At 54.9% G+C, this 23,051-nt stretch overlaps 6 protein-coding genes across 6 annotated transcripts; 3 read left to right on the plus strand and 3 right to left on the minus strand.

Moving 5' to 3' along the window:
• The first annotated feature begins 2,288 nt into the window (after positions 1-2,288).
• Positions 2,289-3,628, plus strand: BZA05DRAFT_233603 (SGNH hydrolase-type esterase domain-containing protein). The gene is made up of 2 exons (XM_051479835.1): positions 2,289-3,179; positions 3,233-3,628. Exons 1-2 carry the CDS (start codon positions 2,772-2,774, stop codon positions 3,578-3,580), a joined length of 756 nt encoding a protein of 251 aa, XP_051341511.1. The 5' UTR covers positions 2,289-2,771; the 3' UTR covers positions 3,581-3,628.
• Positions 3,629-4,338: 710 nt separating this feature from the next.
• BZA05DRAFT_442880 (uncharacterized protein) lies at positions 4,339-5,720 on the minus strand (the record flags this gene model as incomplete). Its single annotated transcript, XM_051486806.1, has 4 exons — positions 4,339-4,453; positions 4,527-4,761; positions 4,887-5,538; positions 5,703-5,720. The coding sequence occupies 4 exons, from the start codon at positions 5,718-5,720 to the stop codon at positions 4,339-4,341; spliced, it is 1,020 nt and encodes a 339-aa protein (XP_051341512.1).
• Positions 5,721-8,011: 2,291 nt separating this feature from the next.
• Positions 8,012-8,852, minus strand: BZA05DRAFT_369939 (SGNH hydrolase-type esterase domain-containing protein; the record flags this gene model as incomplete). The annotated part of the gene is made up of 2 exons (XM_051481640.1): positions 8,426-8,852; positions 8,012-8,359 (listed from the first exon to the last, which is right to left on the minus strand). Exons 1-2 carry the CDS (start codon positions 8,822-8,824, stop codon positions 8,012-8,014), a joined length of 747 nt encoding a protein of 248 aa, XP_051341513.1. The 5' UTR covers positions 8,825-8,852.
• A 1,837-nt stretch (positions 8,853-10,689) lies between these two features.
• On the plus strand, positions 10,690-12,069 carry BZA05DRAFT_416809 (uncharacterized protein; the record flags this gene model as incomplete). The annotated part of the gene is made up of 5 exons (XM_051485429.1): positions 10,690-11,474; positions 11,781-11,820; positions 11,897-11,924; positions 11,954-11,985; positions 12,016-12,069. The coding sequence occupies 5 exons, from the start codon at positions 10,690-10,692 to the stop codon at positions 12,067-12,069; spliced, it is 939 nt and encodes a 312-aa protein (XP_051341514.1).
• Positions 12,070-14,167: 2,098 nt separating this feature from the next.
• Positions 14,168-15,530, plus strand: BZA05DRAFT_390870 (uncharacterized protein). The gene has a single exon (XM_051482924.1). It carries the CDS (start codon positions 14,458-14,460, stop codon positions 15,088-15,090), a length of 633 nt encoding a protein of 210 aa, XP_051341515.1. The 5' UTR covers positions 14,168-14,457; the 3' UTR covers positions 15,091-15,530.
• A 6,687-nt stretch (positions 15,531-22,217) lies between these two features.
• On the minus strand, positions 22,218-22,539 carry BZA05DRAFT_442886 (uncharacterized protein; the record flags this gene model as incomplete). The annotated part of the gene is made up of 2 exons (XM_051486807.1): positions 22,218-22,252; positions 22,332-22,539. 2 exons carry the CDS (start codon positions 22,537-22,539, stop codon positions 22,218-22,220), a joined length of 243 nt encoding a protein of 80 aa, XP_051341516.1.
• Positions 22,540-23,051: the final 512 nt, after the last annotated feature.

The following is a 23,051-nucleotide window of genomic DNA, read 5'->3' on the forward strand; positions in this document are numbered from 1 at the left end:
CGAAGAACTCTGCCGGCGCATGAGGGAGATAATTGCTCGGAAACTCCGATCTATCTTGGGCGCGTGGTATTTACCACCTGCCTAGTCGAGAAGACTATCCGAAGAGAGCTGACGACGACTCAAGGCTAGGCCGCGGAACTCCGATGCAAAGGAAGCAACGGAGCTACGTTAGGCCGCACTCTAGAGGAATCACGTGCTGAGGATCGGGACGACTATAAGTCGAACCGAGCGGGCAACCGAACAAAACTACAATCATCGCACCGAACAAACCATCGAACAAACACCCTTAAGATTATTCCGTTGTGAATTATCGAAATCCCTGACTTTTATTCTATCCTCGATTTTACTATAGACTCCGACGACACAAACCCGTCCCAGTCTCACAGTTATTGCGTGAAGAACTAAATACAGAAGGGCAACGGCCCGTTTATATAGGAAATCCTCCCCTTCTTCCCGCAACCTGACAATGACCGTGAGCGTGTGCCAGACCCTGAGAAATCCACCTTGCCAGTATCCCACTTCCGTGACTCATACCCTGCGCAGCCGCACTACCCCTGCTTCCTACACACAGCCCCAATCTCCTGCGACTCATTACTGCGCTATCCCTGCTCCCTGCACACAGCCCCAAATCCTCTGCGACTCATCCTTGCACTGCCGGTGCACTGCCTCTGCACTGCCCCCCAACTCTCCCGATCCTTGTGCCGACCCTCCCTTCGTCATTCCGTCGCGAGCCGTGACAGATTTTCTATATAAACGGGCCGTTGCCCCTCTGTATTTAGTTCTTCACGCAACAACTTGTTAATTCAATCACTGTTACCTCTGTCCTTGCCTCGGCTGCCGTCTGCACCTTAGTCCTTGTCCCTGCCTCTGTTCTCAGTTGCCGTCTGCACTGAGCCCTGCCTTGCCTTGTCCTCCGAACCTGTCTTGCCTCTGGCAAACCCAGTACCCGATCACCCGCCCAACTTCGCTACCTGGAGCCTTGCTCGACCGTGCAGTTACAGCGCCCATAGGACTTTTTGTTTCTCCTGATGTAGAAATCCTAAGCATAAAGTTGTCGGCGAGAGGAGGAGGGCATGGTGGGTCGATGTCATGGGGAAGTTGGAAATACACTCAGTGAGCTGGGCACAACAATTACTACTCGGAGGCCAGTGCTGGATGAGCATAAGGCTGATATAAGAATTTCCGCGTCTTGCGGTCTGATTTTCACATATGCTCTACGTAGTGTGATCCCTCTATGTGGTGTTGACGAGTGATGGAGGAGCCGTCGGCGGAAGGAAGCGAATGTGGTTAGTTGGGAGCACCAACGTTGGCGGGGCCAGCGAGCCGTCTGCTATCTTAGTCATCCGCTTCTATCTTCTTCTTTCTCTCTTATCATCTACAGAATAGACGATCAACCTCTACATCCTCTCCCTCCTTGTGTGTTCTCCTTCTCTCGACCTACTTCCAGGCGAGGCATTAGCAAAAGAGCCCTCGCAAACCGGATTCCCTTTCACCCTCGCGATGACAGCCGGTCGCGGTCCCTCGGTCTGCTACAGTCGCTGCCAAGCTCACGATCTCACCTCAAGTTCCCACGCGCCTTGAGTGGGTTCCCCGCTACCTCAGCAACATAATCATCGCGGATGTCACACCTAGTGAGCTTGCATTTTACCTACGGAGACGTGGATATAGTTAAAGATCCAATTGAGCTGACTCCTGGTTAGGACATCCACGGTTGCACTGTTGCAGTCGCCGGAAAACGGAGGAGAGTGATACAGCAGGCAGCGATCGCCGATGCGTCGAGTTCAGACTGACGGAACGGACACCGCGTCATCGCCCGGCGGAATCTAGCACGGCCCTCGTTTTCCGATTTCTCGCTGGCCGTGATTGCACTTCAGCCGGCAACCGTGATGCCAGTACAGATGTGGTGCAGCTTTGAATGTTTCCATTACGACACACTCGTTTTCAAGCGATTGGGAACTTCGACTCTTCCCCACTACGACACACTCGTTTTCGGTCGATTAGGAGCTCTGAACTGTCTTTCGTCTCCCCCGGGTGTGAGATTGCAACTCCAGCTGACAACCATGATTCTAATACAGCTGTGATTTAGCTTTGACTGTTCCCACTACGACACACTCGTTTTTAGTTGATTAGGCGCCCTGGAGCGCTCACCTGTCTTTCGCTTCCCCTCGGCTGCGAATTCGTCGCTATGGCCTAACTAGTTTTCAGTTGCTTTCCTCCGCTCAAAGGTATCAAACACACGGCTTTAAGAAACCCCCCCCATGGTGTTGACAGAGCTGACTGAGATCAACGACGTTAGTAGAGTTTTGGTGGTGACGTCGAGGGAAGGAGCCGAGGGATTGGAGGTGGGTACATACGCTTGCTGGGCACCGTGATCACGAAAGATCTCTCGGTCGGGCGGAAGGGAGTACATAAAATATCCGGGTGCAAAAGTGGGGCAGTTGCACCTTTTTGACAAAAGAAAACAGGAAACCGCGGTATTGAGGATGCCTACTCGGCCAGCATTTTCCCGAGCGTCGTGCGCAACACAGTACCCCGGTGTCCGATCCCGAAATCCGGTTCGGCCCAAGACACTATCAATTAGACATCCCGGCCCATCCATCCCCGCAAACGCATGGTGCCTACAGCCTACAGCAATATATCTTGGAACAGAAAACAGGCCTCGGTCAATTTCTCCCCAAACCGAGATCTAGATTGCGCTTGCCGTATATAACGTGTTCACCGCGCCCCCTTCGTGCATCTTGGTCCAACCCCGTCCCAGAAGTCTGGCAACAATGCAGTTCCTCCGTCTCCTTCTCCTCCCGGTCCTTGCGCTCACCGCCGCCGCCGCAGCGCCCCGTCGTGCTTGCCAGAAAGCGATCTTCGTCCTCAGTGGCGATTCCACCACGGCCCCCCAGTCCGCGGGCGGCGGCGGCTGGGGCAACGGCTTCAAGAACACGACTCTGCTCGCGCCCAGCTTCGCCGAGAACCACGCAGTGAACGGACGGTCAACCCAGAGCGTCCTCGCGAACGGTGAATGGGCAGGTGTCTTGGACGCTGTGACGAAATACAAAAGCCAAGGGAGCGTTTATGTCACCATCCAGTTTGGGCACAACGATCAGAAGTTAGTGAATTTCACGGGGCAGTTCGAGGTGAACCTTAAGAGGATGGTCGGGGATGTGAAGACGGCGGGCGGTGTACCGGTACGATTATCTCCCTGCTGGGCGTGAGTGGATTAAAGCTGATGGATGGATAGATTCTCGTCACCCCCCTCGCCCGCCGCACTTACACCGACGGTGTGCTTACGGACAAACTTGCGGATTGGGCGACGATCACCCTCTCGGTAGCCAAGCAGACGAAGACGCATAAAATCGATTTGCTGAAGGAGAGCATGCGGTACCTTACCGCCATCGGCGAAGCGAACGCGCGGAAGTTCGATCTGGTAGCCGATGATCGCACACATCTAAATGATGCGGGGAGCGTTGTGTTTGGGCGCATGGTCAGCGACCTCCTAGTCGCGGAGATGGGAGAGCCGGTGAGATGTGTTACGAAGGCGGACAAGGAGCTTAGTAAGAAGATTAAGGACGGGGTGATGGCGATTTAGACAGGGCTGTATAAGTACTAAGGAATAAAAAAAATAGAAACAACGGTGTTGCTTCGGTGAGAAGGTACTTACCCCGAAGTCCTGGCCGTAAGCGATGGTCAAGCTTTCCCACGCGAGATCTGCATTTCCCCGCATCCCACATTCCTATATTAGCCGGAACCGGAAATTTCGGGATCGGGGGTGGTGAAGGCCGGTGCCACGCTATTTCCGCAACGGCCAGGCACAGGAATATCTGCGAGCCGAGGATGTTGTAGACACTACATAGAGGCAAAATTTGCGGTCACATGGTTGACCTCAATCCGTGCTCGGTGTGCGGACTGAGGGATAACAAAAGAATGTACACGTTAGTACGCGAATTTTAACATGGATAAGGTCCGTAACTTCTCCTACAGGTAAATACGATCTAAAAAACGAGGGAAAGAAAACACCCATTGATCATTGCGTAACTCGTAGGTACAAGAAATTGCGGTACAACAGAACAACAATCCAGGAAAGTGCGCTGAAAACGCGCGAACCGTCGAGGGTAAAAAGGTGAAACACAGAAAAGAAAGAAGGGCTTGAAAACCGAAACAGAGTAAAAAACGGAATCAATGAAAACCGTCAGGGTGTAGTGAGCTGTGACAGTGTGGATCAACAGAAGGAAGAAACAGTGGTAACCTCAAAAAAAAAAATCAGACATATGACAAAGCACGACGAGAAGATGGAAACTTACAGAATCTTGGAGGAGTTGCAGGCGCGTCTCCTTTTTTTTCGCAAGTTTAATGATTGAGTTCAATCTTCGGCGGGGAATGAGCGGTGTGGTCTCTGGTTTCTTCGGTCTCTGGCTGGAAGATCGGTGTCTCTAGCTGGAAGACCCTTTTTCCCTCTGCGATGCTTCTTCGGTCAGTTCTCCAGAACCGCAGGCTCCTCCAACTCCCCTCCTTCATCCCCAGCCTCCCGCACGTACTCTTGCTCCTGAAGTTCCTCCAACCTCTGTCTTTGCATCCTGGCCGCTACGTGTTCCGCCGTACATTCCGCATTCTTCATGAGATGCTGGGAGTAGGAGACATAGTCGCCAAGGTAATGACCGCAGTAGACACACTTCATCCTGTCGCCGCTACCTTGGTGGTGATTCATGTTTTTGAATCCGACCTCGTCATCACGCTCGCAAAGGTACGTGCAGGGCTCCTTCTCGAAATGCACTAGAAAGTCGCAAGGAGTGGGAAAGCCTCCTCCGCAACCTCCGCAGATGCGGCGGTTGGGATGCAACGATAGGCATCCTTCTTCAGTTAATCGTTGCTTCTTTGCAAAGACGTATCGTCGTCACTCTCGCCGAGGAAATGCTCGATAGCCTCCGGGAGAAAGTGTCGCAGTGGCGTCCCTTCCGCAAACATCTCACGCAGGTAGTCGTGCACGTATCCTACGAAGTTCGGCTGCTCGAACTTAAGACGGATCAGGATCTCCTTGTTCTTCGACCGACCAACGCGGCATTGTTTGAGGATCGTTTGCCGCATTGATTGGTAGGCGATGTCCCGCGGTCTCCCCAGAGCCTCTGACGCACCTTCGACCACCACGAAGGTTATCGTGCCCTGTTCAGGCGCTGCAGAGAAACCACGCGGCGATTGAAAGATCATGTGCCACTCATTTTGAATGCGGAGCACGAAACGCTCGTCGCGCGGATCGAGGGCGCTAAATACTATTCTGAGACGGTCGGGAGTTCTGTCGCCAGGGGCATTCTTGAAGGCGCACCAGAGATATCCGAAGACGATTTCTTCTTGTGATTCTTCCTCATCGCATGTACGTGTGGCGGATGGGGCATCCTCCTTGAGACGACGTCCGGGTGTCTCGAAGGTGATCCAACGCTTTGCTGGCGGGTCCGACTCGTAATCCACTATCGAGAACGTGGTGAACATGCCAGAAAATTGGTCGCGATCAATCCCAGATTCCTTGAGACCTTGGCCGACTATGACGCCTGACTTCTTGAGTGAGGGCAGATCATCGGATGGCGGTGGACATGGAAAGATGCTTCCAAGGCGTCAGTAAAGCAATACGACACCACTCCAGGTAGTTATTAGCTAGCATCCGCCGTCTCTACTCTCTGTACTGGTCTGGAACAATCCATTGGAGGTTGCACTATACTTACCAGTGTCTCGTTACCCATCTTGATTCCTGAGATCTCAGATGTGGATTGGGAATGCGGGTGGTGGATGTTCCGTTTGATTGATGATGGTGGGGGAAATTAGAAGGATTGTTGATGGTATTGTGGGGGAAAGGAGGAGGATGGTTGATGGTATGGAGGGGGAAAGGAGGAGGAGGAAGTGCGATGATTAAATAAGTATTTCGACCTCACTGTTGATCATCGCGATAACAAACGATATACCTAACTTGGTAACGTAGATGTTATCGATCCGATAGGCAACATCTGCGTGCCCTGGAACTGGGGCAGCAGTTGCTTGTAGTCACACTGGGCCTAGCAAACAATTCCTCGTATGGTGCAAATCCGGCGGCTCCAAAGCGTCGCAATACGTCCTCCACCGTCACGCAGCAATATCCAGGGAAAGGTTCTGCCTTTCCCGGGGCGGTCCCATGACTCTGTGTGCGGAATAACCAGACATATACGCAGCTGCTGCACCGCTTGATACTCTTACAGAGGGCTGTCAAAAACCATCAATCAGCCCCGTCTTTCGACTACAGCTTCAAAATTAATCGGTCAAGTCAGTCAGTGTTACCAGTAGCCGGTGAATTGGTGATGTGTAGCTTCGCAGTATGTTTTACTGCTTCCACGCAATCACAGGAGTCACTCGCAGTTTACTTACCCATATGCGATGACCCCACAACAATAATTCCATTCGTATCCCATCCTGCCTAGTCACTATTGACCACCATCCTCTCCGACAATCCCCAAATCTCCCATCGTCTCCAATGAAACCTTAATCGGTCAGAAGAAGGATAGGAACGCCATGAACCAACTCCGACGACAGTAGCAGGGCAGATGTGACTTTCACCGACAAACCACCGCAAGGTCATGTCAGCCTGCGTCTAGTCAGTGGCGATGCGCAGATCGGAGCTCTGGTCGCGAGGAGATGGCACAGCAGCCACGGACACCATCGGAAAAGGCGACGACCTTCGGAATATCCTCAACCAGGAAGTTAGGGCGGCCACAGGCAGTTTCAGGATCATCAACCAAGGCATCCTCGAGCTGAATCCGGACTGCGACCGGCAGCAGCACAACTCAACAACAGCGGCATACCTCTCAGACTCCTCAGCCATCAGCAATGTTCAAGGAAACCGACCCAGGACCACCTGGTCGAAGCACGGGCTGCACCGAGCATGGCTGGCTTCCAGCACCGAGCAGATATCCTGAGGAAACAGGACGTACTCCATACTACCGAAGCATCGCTTTGAGGGTCGCAGGGAGGGAGGGGATGGATCTACGCGGTACCGGACGCCTTAATCGTGCATGGTTGGCCGCAACGAGGTGTTTTGTATTCCGATTTCCGAACGCTACTGGATCCTTCCATGTACGCCCGCGATGTACGGAGGCGGGAAGACACGACCTACGAGGTATTCGGACAGCCACCCTACTGGTACCACGCATCCTGTCCGAATAGCCATCCTGTCCGATTACTCAGCTATCCAGTCCGAATACCAATCTTTTCCGATTACCCAGCCTGTCCGATTACCCAGCCTGTCCGATTACCCAGCCTGTCCGATTACCCAACCTGTCCGATTACCCAGCCTGTCCGATTACCCAGCCATCTTGTCCGAATAGCAATCCTGTCCGAATAGCCATGCGCTCATATACTGGTAGTAGATACACCTATTACTTCCTTTAGGTATTCATAAGGACGGGATGAATCACTTCGAGGCCAGAAGCTATGTTGGTAGCGTGACTGGATCCATCATCTCCGTGAATCCTTCAACGAGCCGAGTGATCGCAGAAGCATCCGGCACTCCCTGTCAGGTTGTCGTCTCATGTCAACGTACGGTATGACGATAGGAAAGGTTACGAACTTACAATAAAATCACTATGGCTATGGCTATGACTACAGCTAGAAGTCTGAAAGCGTCGGTACGAATGGTTCCATTTTTTCGAGGTGCAGTAGGTACCTGGTAGGTACCTGCCCAGTGCCCACCGGAGCGGGTTACTTCCAGACACTTACGACATGTGGTAGTGGAGTAGAAGATGGTTGTTCTACAGTGGATAGAACTGGCTGATGATGGGATCGGCGTAATAGGTAGACGTGTTCCATCTCTTCATCCACGAGCTACCTACCTGATACCACCAGACAGCACCGGAGGTTCTCACAGTCACGACGATGGGCCACGAATTCATGATTAGCAAACTATGTACTTTCTGGATGCTATAGTGAGTTTACTTCGAGCCGGACTCGAGACCAGGCAGAATTGACAATTTCCGTCGTTTTATTCCATAAGTACACACATCCCCCCCTACGTAGCCATAACCCCATCCCTAATCGCAGCACTAAGCGTCTCATTCCTGTTCGTGACACACCTGACGGGCTCTCCCAACTCCGCACCGAGGAGATCGCTAACCAAGCGGGAAAACACCACAGCTCCCACAGCGTTCAGGTGCGTTTTATCGCCGGCGGCCAGATCGAACGTGCGCGCGTTCGCCTCGCCGATCGCAGCAAGGTACCGCATGCTCTCCTTCAAAAGCTCGATCTTGTGCGTCCCCGTCTCTGCCGCTACCGATAGCGCGATCGCGGCCCAGTCGCCGAGGAGATCGGTGAGGACGCCGCCGGACCACGTGCGCCGCGCGAGAGGCGTCACCAGAACCTATCACTCCCACGTCAATTCCGATCACTCTCGGGCAGCAAGGCCAGAAGAAAGGACAGATCCTACCGGCACCCCTCCGGCCGCCTTAACATCGTTGACCATGCGCCTGAGATTAACCTCGAACTGCGCGGTAAAGTTCGCGATTTTCTGATCGTTATGTCCGAACTGTATGGTGACATAGACATTTCCCTGGGCCTTATAGTCCTCGACGGCGTCCAGGACTGCGGCCCACTCGCCGTTCGCGAGCACGCTCTGTGTCGACCGTCCGCCCACAGCGTGGTTCTCGCCGAAGCTCGGCGGTAGCAGAGTCGTCGCGTTGAAGCTGTCGCCCCACCCGCCACCTGGCGCCGTTGTGGAATCGCCGCTGAGGACGAAGATCGCCTTTGAGCAGGCGCGGCGTGCGGAGGCTGCCGAGGCGCCGGTGAGTAGGAGGATTGGGAAGAGGAGGTGGTGGAGGAGTTGCATTGTTGCTGGAGTGATGCTGAAACGGTTGGAGCTTGGGGACTATGATGCACAATTGGGCGCGGCGGTGATCATGTTATATACGGAAAATGCACTCTACATCTCGGTTTGTGGGGAAATTTACCGAGGCTTGTTTTTTGTTTCCTGCAAGCTGTAGGCTGTCACGGTGATGACCGTTTTTGTTTTCTTCCATGGCATGTTCACAGTTCCTTCCGTCCGCTGGATCGCATCGCACGTGGCCCCCCGCATCGATCGGCTCCCCTCACTCAGGCACCGTGGTCCGTGTAGGCAGTAGGCTGTATGTAGGCTGTATGTAGGCTGCAGGTTGTGGGGTACCTAGATGGCGCTGGGATGTTTATCGATAGTAACAATATCATACCTACAGGCTGCCTCCAGCCGAACCGGATAGAAGGATCGCACGGCGGGATACTATATTACCCGCGACTGCTCGGGGAAATTCTGGCCGAACGGGGCGTCTTCTCGAACCATTTCGCAACCCATTTCTTGGGTCATGGGTTTCCGATTCCGCGGTGCAGAGTTCGTCACTGGATAACTGGGTCGCTGGCCTATCAACACCGAGTGATCTGTGATGGGGGAGATACGTCACTTTGCATGACGAGGAACAAAACAGGGGAACTCAGCAGAGGACTTGCATTCATCGGCTCACCTTGATGAGTACGGACCGTACGGTATACATCTCCATGTGCTCTCCATGATAACTGGAATCCCGGAAAGACAGCCCGCCTAGTGCCTACAGCGGGCCCAACCTCCACTATGGATCTCCCCGCTTCAGCGCAGCACGACTCACGAGCAGCCAACCGCTTGGAGCTTCACGTCCTCCCGCAAACTTAAGTCGAATAGTCGACCAACCGTTTTATCACCACCCGCAGCCGCCTCGCCGCCTCCCGAGACCAGTTCGTAACCGCAACCACAGCCTTCACCAGCTGACGTACATCCCCGCGCATCTCCTGCAGTATAGAGAGCACCAGGTACCCTACATCTGCCGCGAGCTCGGCGAAAACGATGAGAACTGGGTGTACCCGTGACCCAATAGGTGAATACTTGCGATTCGCCGCTCCAGCTCGGCGCCGCCGGGAGTTGGGTGGTCGTGGAGGACGGCGTGGGCGACTGCCTACGTTGAGAGAGCTCCGGCAAACGTCGATGAGAGCCATGAGGTGCTGGAAGAATCCCGCTGGGACCGGAGCGGTGGGGACGGGGTTGGCCATGGTGGAGGTTTTTAGAAATCTTGGTCGGTGGATTGGGGAGTGCTGTTGGAAGTGCTGCTGGCTGCTGGAAGTGCTCTTGTAAGTGCTGTTGGGAGTGCAGGTTAACGGGTGGACATTGGATGGAATACTCCTCCATGTACATACCATGTGTATATTCTCTTTCGGTGGGCACGTGCACCGATGGCGAGATGAAAGAACAAGTAACTCCGACGAGAAAATTCGAGATGTATCGAGTTGAGCACGGTGTATATGTCTGGACGAAGACCAATACCGGCCATCAATAGAGACCTTTGGTTACACACAATTGTGCCTGCTTCCCGTCGGGGCCCGCTGCAGGTACCCGTTCCTTCTGTTGCTCTAGCTCCGTCGGCCCAGTTAGCTTGAGCCACACTCCTACGCAGCAGCCACGCTCGTTTCGTCGATTCCATCCGTTTGTTTGTCTCTAACCTTTCGACTTCACATCGTTCACTGTCCATACCTTCACGCTCCCTTCGTCCTCGCTCTCTGCTGGAAACAACACTCCCTTCATCATCGATCCCTGTCCAAACCTTCACATTCCCTTCCGTCCTCCCTCTCCATCGAACACAACACTCCAGCTTCACTAGTCACTACAATCACTCCCTCCACCGCCCCCACCGCATCATGTCCTCGCAGCCGCAGCCGCCTCCCAGCCTCATCAGCACACTCCTCCACAGCAGCATCCGCCTGCACCGGTCACGGTACAACCTCCCCAGCCTCGTTCTCGTGGTCCTAATCACTTCTGGGTGCATCTCGACTCTCCTCGCGATCCTCCTCGTTTCACCCTCGCCAGTCCCCCAGCACCGGCACCGCGTAATCGCCTTCCTCCCGTTCAGCGTAATAATCTTCACCTGCTGGTGGCTGCTCTGGAGCTTCCGCACGCCCGTCATTGGCGACGTCTCCGACGACGCCGAGGGCGGTGCACACACACACGCACACGCACACGCACGCGCGGATAAGCGCGGGCCGACGTGGCGCCGCCACCCGCCGCCGACGACGACGCCGCCGCAGGTCGTCACCCTGCCCGCGGCGATTGCGGGGCGCCATGGGCGCGGGAGGGATAGTGCTGGCATGAGGCTTGTGGTGCCGTCGGTTAGGTCCAGGAGTGGGTCTGGGAGCACGGATGCCACGGTCGTGGGCGTGGGGCTGTCCAGGGAGACGACGAGGACCGGCGGCGGGGCGGGACTGTCCAGGGAGACGACGAGGACTGGCGGCGGGGCGGGACTGTCCAGGGAGACGACGAGGAGCCAGAGGGAGCAGATGCTCGGAAGAGTCGTGGTCAATGGGCTGAAGAGAGGCGGGAGCACGGCGAGTAGGAATACTACCGCGTCGGCGAAGGAGCGGCTGGAGGTTAATACCGGTGGCCTGAGCAGGACTATGTCCACGCGCAGTGATGCGCCGGGGTTGCCGTAGGTACTTGGCTAAGCGTTTGTGACACTGTTCCGTGACGCTGTTTGTCAATTGCGGATTGCGGGTTGGTTGGCTGGCTGGTTGCGTACTTTTCTATATCGTGTGCTCGGCGTTGCGTTGGTATTGGTGTTGGCGTTGGCGTTGGCGTTGGCGTTCGGTGGTATTAACTGATGGGCATTGGGGAGTCGCGAGCGTACGCATGGCTTGTTTGTTTGTGTGTTGGTCCTGCGGTGAGTGAATTCACATCTTCTAGCGATATTAATCATGCCGTTTCGTAAGATTCGGAATCGAAACATCTCACGTAGTACCTATCACTCGTTGTCGCGATGGAACGGCTTCGGTCCGGTATGTGGCTGTAGCTGTGACTGTGTATTATATCACTATCTACCTACCCGAACTACCAGCGGAGATCATGATGTAGAGAATCGAGAATGGCTACAAGACCAGTAGTAAGTACAGTTAATTCGCACCTCCACAGGATATATCACGGGCACACGCAATGCCCTTCTTGTATGTAGACGATCCTGATTATTTCTTCAGCCGAGCCCGCAAGTATACGGATACATCGTGAGAGCTCTTCTGGTGCAGTCGTAGATGCCAGCTGATTTCAATTGATGGAGTTTGACGACAGATTTTGATATCCGAGTGAGCGTATATGTCGCGGTATATTTCCGGGGCAATGGCGAGGCTGGGGGGAACAAGCAGCGAGTGGATTGGCACAATCCATATCTACTTCCATCATAATGTGAAGTTATAATTTGCTCTAAGTATTTGCAGATTCAGACCCGAACAAACTCCAGACTCCAATACGTACGGGATAACTGCAGGCAGGACAGGTGTCTGTTCGGACCTAGGGGTTTTCTAGGTACTCCACCGATCCATCCGAAGCCGTATGTACTTTACATACCAATCTACAAAGCATAGGAATTTTTCTGAGGATGGTCCGGCCAACAAGCAGATCAGAACTATTCATGACCTGGCTGGTCTGCTGTCCGCTGGGCCGGCCCATCTAAAGATGGGAAAATCTGCCGTGTAGGCTAGCACATATATAAGGTATCCATACTTAGTACACGGACCGTGGACGGTGACGCTGGCCGCTGGCGGACGGCTGGAACTTGGCGTAACTGTTTCTGTACCTACTCTACATATATCTGTATCTGTATGCATTTGTGCGCGTGCGCAAGATAGCCTGGGGTTGTAGCCATCTCCGCCACCTCCGCCATCTCCGCCGTGTGAGCCGGAAATTGTGGCAGTCGGAGTCGGGGCAGTCGGAGCCCGCAGGGGACGGGTGAGTCGTGGGGGACGGAGAAGCAACCGCGCGTCGAGCAGCCAAGTAAGCAAGTATGCAAGTACGCAAGTATGGCAATCCCGAGCCCCATGTAGGTACTCTATACGATGTGCGTTGTGCGCAAAATGTCCCCGACCCCCGCCCCCGCCCCCTCTGTCTGTGCTCTGTCTGTGCTCTGTGCGCAGAGACTCCGAGACCGCGAGACTGCGCATTCTCTTGTTTCATATGTACATCTATCTTTCTGTCTGTCCGTCAGTCCTTCTTGGCACCTTTTCCACCCCCAAAAGCGCGCCGGCGGCGCGCCGGATGCCGTTGCTGTGCTGTGCTGCGCTGGTATCTATCGGTGTGCTGCATCTCTTGCTGCATCTCGTGATGGATCGAGGCGGCAGGTCAGGGTAAATATGCGGGTCACAACGTCACAGGTAGCGGGATGCGGTGGGTGTGCGCACCACACCGTGTTGTCGGCCTCAGGTTTTTTTTCTGTTAGGATGGATGAGATAGATAGGACGGATGGGATGGATGGGATGGATGGGATGGATGGGATGGATGGGATGGATGGGATGGATGGGATGGATACTGTAGATGTTCGCTTCAACTTCGCTTCTTCGCTATGAACCGTAGCGTCACTTGCGTCTTGCGGTGGCAAACCATAAGTTAAGTTAAGAAGGCCCACAACCTAATACACATCTCGTCTATGGGGAAACTCTGGAAATGAATAGATAGATATAGATATTCGCTACGAACCGACGAACCGTGGCGTCACTTGAGTCGCGAGTGGCAAACCATAAGTTAATTTAAGCAGAGACACAATACATAGACTACCGGTAGGGAAAACTCACATTCGAGACAGGTCGTGAACATGGTACATACTACGGTAAATACATAGACTACAAACCTGTAGAGTAGCGATGCTGACCATTTTGCCCATTGCCCATGCCCATGCCACCATGGTGGGGAATGCGGATCTGCGTACAGGGATCGAGGGTGGTTATGTGACTCACCTCCCCAGCTACTCACCTCCATGGTATTCAGGTACTCTACTCAGGTACTCACTCCAAACTACGACTACGACTACGAGTCTACGAGTCTACGATGGATGTGGAGATGACGATGGATACAAAGTACGAAAAGAAAGACAGAAAGACAAAAAAGAATGGAAGACACTACCACCATAAGACGATTGAGTTCTACTAGTATTCGATGCCATCTCATTGAATGCTCGGGGTTGCCAATAGGTAGCGTTCTACGGCACAGGAAAAGAAATATCCATCTCGATTCTCGAGAAATAGAGTAGGTGCGGATCTGGGCTCTGCAAGACTGCAATGCAAACCATCACGATCGCGACTGGTCACTGCACTGGTCACTGCTTGTGCGTGTACCTATGTGTGTGTGTGCATGTCAAGTACCAAGTAGGCATAGAATATATTGTAGATTTTAAGAGTGAAGGAAAAAGTAATCGAACCGACAAAAGAAACCATCCACCACCCATAGCAACCCGCACAAGGAGACTCCAAAGGAAGAAGGAAGGAACATTGCTCAGAGCACCGACCACATCCATCCCCGCGTCCATGCCCCGTCTGGATACTTTCCCCGGACCGGAGAAAAGCAACATCAGAAAAGCCTAACAATATAAGTAGGTACAAAAAACAGACCCAGATCCTGCTACCAACCAACACCCGTAGAAACAAACAGACATGAACAAGAGTATGATAAAAGAAAAGCAAGCCCCACTCGACATCCAGCCGGCCGGTGCTTGGCCGAGATGTGCGGTTGCGGTTGTGATCGTAGTCCGTCGGTGTCATCGCCGTCGCCGTCGTCAGTCGTCGATGCGCCAAAGATGGCGGGCCTCGGAAGTCGGAAATCGGAAGTCGGGAGTCGGGGAGTTCGTCGCCGGTAATCAGCTCGCATGGTTGTTGGAGCTGGATGTTCGCCCGTCGGTCGGAGTAAAGAGGAGTTTAGGGAGGAGTGGTGTTTATACATGCGCAGCGCGTCGCATACTGTCGTCGGATCGGCTCACTTGTGGCCGAACATGCCGTATGGCGCCGGAGGCAGATCCGGGGTCGGAATGCGCGGGGGCTGCGGCCGCGAGGGGGGGGTCGACGGGGCAGGCATTGCGATGGGGTTGCGGTGGTGGTTGTAGTGGCAGTGGTGGTAGAGTAACAGCAGTGGCAGCAGAGGTAGCAGAGGTAGCAGTGGCAGCAGTGATAGTGCCAGTGGGAGCTTCGGTGATGATGATACGATGCGATGCAAGGGTGATCCTTAGTGGAAGCGGATGTTGCTGTTGCTTTGGTATTGAGAACTCGTGTTGGTATGAGGAGTGGTGGTAGTTGATGTCTTGCGATCAGGTATGAGCGAACGCGGGATCTTATGTAGGAGTAGGAGCTGGAGTAGGTAGGTGTAGGTGTAGCTGGATTGCGATCTGATCTGCTGAGGAAGGTGGAGTGAAGAATGGATCTCGAAACGGTGGTTTCGGGTGACTCTTATATCATACCGGTTTCCGCTGGACGAGGAGACGGACACCCGTGCGCCCTCTCCCTCCGCCGGGGAGAGGGAGGGAGGAGAGGGAGGAGGAGGGTGGTGCTGCGGTCTTGAGTAACGGCCGGCCGCTGAGCCGTGCTAGAGAGTGTGTGCAATGCGAGTCTTGCGGGTCTTGCGAGTCTTGCGACCCTTCGCTCCCTTCCGCTCATCGCGTCGCTCGGCAGGGCTCCAGCTAGTGGCTAGTAGCTTTTGCGTCACAGCGGGTCCCTGGCCCTAGCTGTTACGGCAGGCAGGGTGGGGGGAGGGGAGGGGAGGGAGGGAGGGGAGAGGAGGGAGGGAGGGGAGAGGAGGGAGGGGAGGGGAGGGGAGGGAAGGGGAGGGGAGGGGAGGGAAGGGGAGGGGAGGGGAAGGGAGTCGGAGGGAGCCATGGCCTCGCTCGTTCGGCGGTGCGGAATCAGGCTTAGAGGCTTAGAGCAGACGGAGCGGAAAACCCCCACGGGACGGGTAGGCGGGTGGTGGTGGGTGACGGGTTGTCTGCGGCGGTGGTGGTGGTCATGGTCGTGGGTGAGTGAGTGCGTGTATGAGTATTGTGTGAGCGTCGGGGCGATGAGGGAGGGGAGGGAGGAACATCGAGGCTGCCAGGGAGTCATACCTGAGTAGGCGGAATTACCTGAGCATCATTAGCAGAGTTTCGGTGAGACCCAATGAAGGAGCCAGCAAATTAGGCAGAGCTGACTGGACCGGCTGGCATCCCTGTTCCTGCTCGGGTCTAGCCAGTTCGGACTGGCGGACCAATCAGCAGCGTGCTTCAAGAGAGCAGCACAGCCCCAACGCGCGGAGAGAAGAAAAAAAGAAAAAAGAATGAGCCATCCGACGCGAAATCACGGGAACTCGCGGAGAGAAGAAAAAAAGAAAAAAGAACGAGCCATCCGACGCGAAATCACGGGAACTCGCGTACAGTAGTTTGCTAATATCGTGACTCCTCGCGGAAAGTGGGGGGATTCCGGCCGTGGCAGAAGATAATAAGAAGGGGGCTGGCCACTCGCGCGATTTTCGCGATGAGCAAAGTCGCGTCTTCCCAGGCCACCAGCAATTCCTCTGGGTGGACACATAGTTCGGACACGCCCTCCGCTCACGCGCAAACGAAACGAACTCGCTCAATTCACTGCCCCTCAACGCGTCTTCCCGGGCCGACACGGAAATGAGGTGGTTGGGGGTACTCGGATACGGAATCGTACGTGTGGAAGCGTGTCATTTTCGCGCCAAAAGCTAACGTACGCGTGGCGGCTCAGCTAGTTTGTGTGTTCTCATGAGTCGATACTCAGAATCTAGAGTAGTACACGAGGAAATCCCCCACTATCGGCAGATTTCGCGGAGACGGCGGAAACGGTGCTGAGGCAGCCCGACAGACGTCACGACTCACGACGGTGGATGTGGCTTTATTTTTTTATTTTTTTATTTTTTTAAGTCACAGGAGGAGCGGGGGAGGGGGGAAAGTTTACTCTACAGCGGATTCGAACCGCACCGAAGCGAAGCGAAGCTGTCAAACCCGAGAGCGCGCGCGAGGGATCGATTGATTGATTGATTCGCACCGCCGACTCTCGAGAAGCAGAAGCAGAAGCAGTTGGAGGACCCTGTACAATGCTCCCATTTCGCGGAGGAAACACCCACCGCGCCGCGCGCTGGCCGACTGGCTATCAATCGAATCGCGAACCCCCGAGCCTCGTCTCGTCTCGCCTCGCGATGAAACAACGAGTCAACGACCGCGCCCCAGGGGGCCACCCGGGCCACCCCCGGTTTCCGGCGAAGACGAGGAGCACGGGGAACACGAGGGTCTCGTGCCTAGCGGACGAAACAACCAGCCGCGACATTGACGTCGACGTCCACGGTGGCAGTGACAATGACTGACAGTGACTGGAAGTTTTTAGATGCATGTTTACTCCACGTGTTGCAACTTGCGCATGTCACGTCGCATCCCGCACCGCGTCGCAGTGCATGTGCGCAAGGTACTCTGCGTCTGCGTCTGCGCAACTTCACGAATCACTTCAACGGACTGCTATGTGTGGTAGAGTACAAAGTGCTTCTTGGTTAACCACATCCGCACGGGGGTTTCAGGCAGCCGACGATTCACACCGGCGTCGAATCCGCGCCGATATGATAACTGCCAACTGCGCAGAAGCGCGCAAGAGCACTGGGGAGACGATGGGCACTCTGGATCTCCGGTGAGGTGAGGCCCAGTACCAGACGAAACAGTAATCAGAGTACTCTATCACACCCAGGACAGGCCAGTCATCATCCATAACTACGGCCGCTACCGTCTCCGCAACCCTAACCCACGCTCTCCCCCACTCCTCCGCCTCCGCTCCGCCTCCGCCTCCTCCTCCTCCTCCTCCGCCTCCTCCTCCGCCTCCTCGCCAACGTGCTATGTATCCCTCAACGTCAGCGAATTCACCTTTTTTTTCCAGTCAGCACTGGCAGCACTGGCATAAGGCGTCGGATTGGAACCCTATCGTCGCCTAGTTACTAGCAGATAGCCTAAGCCCTGACAAGCAGAGAACATCTGGATTCTGAACAGCCTTGGCGACGGGCGTCATGTTAGCGAACAAACTGCCGGGCGCCGTGCGCGACTCGCTCGTCGAAAGAGAGCGAGAGAGAAAGAGAAAGAGAGAGAGAAAGAGAGAGAGAGAAAGAGAGAGAGAAAGAGAGAGAGAAAGAGAGGTGCAAGACGTACCCCAGGTACGCGAGGTGTCCACGAGGTGTCCACGAGGTGTCCACGAGGTGTCTACGTAGTTCTCGCAGCTTCCTTTCGAACCCGTCGAAAGAATCAAAGTCCAAGCCATGCCGACGAGTTTCGAAAACGTCGTTACGCGCCGGAGACGATTGAGTCACGCTCCCTCCCTCTAAAGTTGAGTACTGTACTCAGCACTCTACGAACTGCCGCAGCTCGCAGTCGCAGTCGCAGATTATTTTGTTCGTAAGCTCGCCTCGCATGAGCATCACCGTCGTGGCTATACAGCATACTTTGTCCCGTGCAGTTACAGTCATCCATTCCCTCGAGTTCAGTGAGAGCGATGCGTGCGATGCGAGCGGAAGAGGCCGGGCAGACAGCTCCCAGCTCCCTACATAGAGATAAGTAGAGTGGAGTACCTACGTCGGTGTTTCCAGAGTATGCAACTCAAGTACCACCGCCCCGCCCGGTCAGTCAGTCAGTCGGTCGGTTGGCGGCAGCCAGACCGTCGCCAGACCGTCTCCGATGTCATCAACGCCGTCAATATCGTCAATGTCGTCAACGCCGTCAATATCGTCAATGTCGTCAACGCCGTCAATATCGTCAATGTCGTCAACAACCGTTGATCCTAACGTCTAGACGTCCAGAATACGTTTCCCCTCACGGCTCACGAGCGAACGAAGAAGGCTCATGATGAAAGATATGGTACGATACTGACGTTTCCTTTAACTAGCGCGATGTTTGGTTACCGTACTCGTAGAGGATGATCCTGCGCGGCTGCCTAAGTAGGCTGGCAGCTGGCTTGGTGGTTGGCGAAAGGCGGTGAGAAGACTACCGTTACCGTACCGTTGAGTCCTGCCTACTCTACATACGTCACGAACGCGAAAGTACGGCACCTATTGCCAACTTCATTCAGCCCCCAACGGCCAAATCGTGATGTCCGGCGGGGAAGAAGTAATCACGACTCGACACGACAGGCAGTGGCAGGCACATAGGAACCACGCGGATGCACCCTCCCCCTCCCCCTCCCCCTCCCCCACGTCACGTCCACACAGGTAGTCTGCGGGAAGGTTCTAGAAGTGCCGTAACGCGACGATCCCGCGCGGGGGGAGGGGGAGGGGGAGGCCTGAGGTTGCCTAAGGATTCGGCGAGCATTGAGGCAGCTGTTGGATTGGTTCGCAAGCGAGGGATATTCAGCATATGACGCTTTCCACGCAATGACCGTCGACGCGGGGACAGGCAGAGGTACGATTTGATGCGATGCGGTGCAATGTGCGATGCGAGGTCCCGCGATTCGCTGGTTCGTGGGTCTGTTGGACTGTCGGACGATGGACCCAGACTTCCCGGACCGGGGCCGGACAACGACTATCTTTAGCCCACGTCACTAAAATTAAGCTCGTGCCCGTGAGCACTCGTCAGTGGTGAGTCGTGACTGAGCGCCTAACCTCGCGCCGAGCACCGGAATGAGCACTGAGCACTTAACTAGCACTGAGCACTTAACTAGCACTGAGCACTTAACTAGCACTGAGCCGTGGGGTGAGCAACCCAGGTGCGTAGGTACTGTCACCGTACTGTATGTACTCTACATGCAATCATGGGTATCTAGCTACCGTATATTCTCGCCGACGTCGACGACGACTCCAGAACTACTGTTGTTCTAACTTCTGCGTAGTGGGAGACTGGCAACTGTGGGTAGGGTCTAGATACTCTATTTCTGTTGCCTCAGGGCTCACATGGAGGTATTTCTGGGAGACCGGCGACGGTCGCCGAGCCAGCGGGGACAGGCAGTAGAGCACTGGTGTCGTAGGGCTTGTCTCTCGGCCTGGTCGGATGGGTACGATAGGTAGACGGGCACCAGTACAGAAAGAAACACTGGGCAAAGATAGATACCTACATTACCGTTTTCGGGTGAAGACTGTGTACGGTAGTAACTCAACGACTCTGGAGAGGCATGTACCAGTGCCTAGAGCATGTAGGGCATGTGACGCCCTCTCCTCGCCCACAGTCCACTCCTCGCCCACTCCCCACCATATGCATAGATGATGGTGCCCAACAAACAAACAAACACCTAGGATAGACTCTGCCTCTACTCTAATTCCCGCTGATAGCTACCGTACTATGCATCCCACCCACCCTCCATCCACCCATCCACCCTCCACCCACCCTCCACCCTCCATCCACACATCCACCTCCACCCACCCTCCATCCACACATCCACCCTCCACCCACCCTCCATCCACACCGTCCCATATGAACCCCCACCCGCATACTCATCCCGCATACACTCATCGCCCAACACGGAACCAACAAGAACAAGGCAGGCATGGAACCTTCTAGACGGTTGCACCGCAGATTCCAGAGTCCGCAGCCTCCGCAGATTACAACTTGCCGTATGTACTAGGTATAGGTAGGCTTGACTTGCCTTGCCTGGACTTGACTTGGCTGGTTACATAGGCAATCGGTCGGAGTTGTGGTGACCTGTGAGTATGCACAACAACGACCACACCAACCACACCAACAACAGCTCTGTGATTGGCTGATTACCGGAGTGACGAATCGAACCCCGGAGTCCGGACGTTGCGCCAACTCACCAAGACTTAAAAAATACACGAGTGTTCCGTAGGCTGTGGACTGTAGGTGTATAGGAGGCTGTCCTGTGTCTTGGCTATGAACGGGTGGTGAGGGGGAAGCGGTGGAAGCGGGGGGGAAAGCGGGAGGGGGCATCTGCAGATTGCTCATCATCACAGATCACTCGACGGCCGTGTCTGGCGCTGCGGATTTTTCGGGCGTGTTTTCGGATTTCGGATTACGAACACGGTTGGAAGGAAGGGAGTGGGAACACTGTACTGGCGCTGGAGCTCCGGGCTGTCGAAGCCGACCCGGTGGGGAACAGGCGCCTGTCAGCTCCATCCCGCTGTAACGAGTATCCCGTCGTGGAGGATGACATCCGGCAGCCTGCAGTCGGGTATAGCCACAGTCTTACAGGCGACTACCGGTACATACGCTCTAGGGTGAGGATACCTACCTCGGATGATAACTCGGAGGAAGATGGCAGCCGGTCACGAACCATCACTCACCCCTTCCGTTTTTTTCTTCAAATCACCGCTTTCCAATGTCCACTTCTGACAAGATCTCTCTCTAGACTACTATCATGCCATGCTCTACTAGCTACTAGCTATCTACTAAGTAAGAGGTTAGCCGCATACGAATCATCAACCAAAACAAACCCAACCGCGGAACACCCTCACCGCTTTTCTCCAGGCCCCCGTCCTGAAGGTCCCCGGAGCCGCTCGCGCACTTACTCCGGCTGTTTACATCTCCTAAGCAACTACTTCTTCGTCCTCCATCGACCTCCGGGCGGCGTCGGCGGCGGGGGGACGGGGGGGAGGGCTATACAGATCTACACGACGAACACGGCTGGTGCCCACACGCCCAGCAGCCAATCGTGAACGATGTGCCGCAGACGCAGCAGTAGTGGCCGCCGTTAAGGAACGGAAGGGGCGAAGTGGGTGTGGGCGGGGGCGCGGGGTGGGTGTAAGGGCTGTGCGGGGTTATGGGGTGCATAGTGCCATGGGGGTAGGGAGGGAGGGAGGGAGGTGCTTGGTATAAAGAGTGGGGAGCGGACGGGCGAGCGGGACAAATCGCTGTGGATATAAGGATCGTGGTGCTCATGATGTCCGCGACGTCGAACACGATGGGCGGGCCCTCAACATGCGCAACGACAATCATCATCACCATCCTCATTAACATCACGGAACGTACCACCCGACCTCGCGCCGCTGATTTCGCTACATACCAATCACGAGGGAGGCGGAGGTGGAGCCTGAAGGCGCGGGATACCACCTACCTTTGTAGTTTCCTACGCCACTACGTCCAGGCAGATGTGGGGGGTGGGAACCATAGGCGCCACCCCCAACGTCCCGACGTCTCACCTGCCCTGGACGAGAAACAAGTTACAACCCAAGCAGGACTACCGTACATATGGACACGAGGACCGCTACAAATCGCTTGCCAGGAGTATAAACAAGACACATGCAGTCCGATACGATATGCTAAAACAAGCCGATCTTCGGGATCCAATTGCCAACTATTCCTCAGCCACAAAACAAGCCATCAGGTGGGTGGGTATTCACACATAGATATTAGATATTAGACCCTCGGTACATGATGACCATCCAACCATCCACCCATCCCTCCCTCCATCCCATCCACCCACCCATCCACCCATCCATTCCTCCCAGTCAACCCTCAAGCCTCAAGCTTTAACACAAGCCGCACATCCCCTATGTCCACAAGCCCAGCAGGCATTATTATACGCGGTACCGCACATGCAGCAGTAGAAGCCACCGGTAGCACTTTTACCAGTAGCACTTTCACCGGTACTATCACTATCACTGGCACTATTACTTCCACCGCTACCGCCCGGCTTCGTAACAGGTGTGGGCTGTGCAGGCGAGGGCCGCGGCTTCGTGGGCGGCTTCGTGGGCGGCTTCGTGGGCGGCTTCGTGGGCGGCTTCGTGGGAGGAGGGGGGGCGCGAATGATGGGGCAGGGGTCGAAGACGGGGGCCATGGTTGTGTAAACTACTGGAGGTTGATCGGCGCGGCGTGGGTGTTGGGGACGGCGACAGAGGACGGTGAATGGGGGAGTTTATAGACGGCCGCGGGAAACGTCACGAATCGGAACCGGCAACATCCAAATTGAATGGATCGTGATACCAAACGCCTGTGGTCACTGGTGGGCTACATGTCGAAGGACGCTTCCGTTTCGACTTTCGGATGGATGCCGGACGTGGGCTCGGGACCAAGTCAAGCTCTATCGTATAGGTGCCCATTTGGAGAGTGGAGAGTGGGGGATGTTTGCAACCCGAGTCCACAAACAGACCAAGAGTATCAGGCAGGAAAAATGCGTGCTCTGGTATCATTCTATCGATGGTTGCAGACACCAGACACTTATCCACCATCACGAGGGAGAACTCGGAAGAGACATACCCAGCTCCAGCCCATTAAAGGCATGAGCTTTGGCAAAGCCCGTTTGCATCCAGGATCGAAGAGGTTATATAAGTAACTTCTCGAGCGCCCGAA

The sequence above is a fragment of the Tricharina praecox genome (assembly GCF_024521635.1).
Source record: "Tricharina praecox strain CBS 144465 chromosome Unknown BZA05scaffold_6, whole genome shotgun sequence".
Lineage (NCBI taxonomy): Eukaryota > Fungi > Ascomycota > Pezizomycetes > Pezizales > Pyronemataceae > Tricharina > Tricharina praecox.

Coding starts and splice junctions, on each gene's coding strand:
- BZA05DRAFT_233603 (XM_051479835.1), top strand. CDS start 2,772: ATGCAGTTCCTCCGTCTCCTTCTCCTCCCGGTCCTTGCGCTCACCGCC. Junction 3,180..3,232: donor AGACGGCGGGCGGTGTACCG/GTACGATTATCT, acceptor ATGGATGGATAG/ATTCTCGTCACCCCCCTCGC.
- BZA05DRAFT_390870 (XM_051482924.1), top strand. CDS start 14,458: ATGAACAAGAGTATGATAAAAGAAAAGCAAGCCCCACTCGACATCCAG.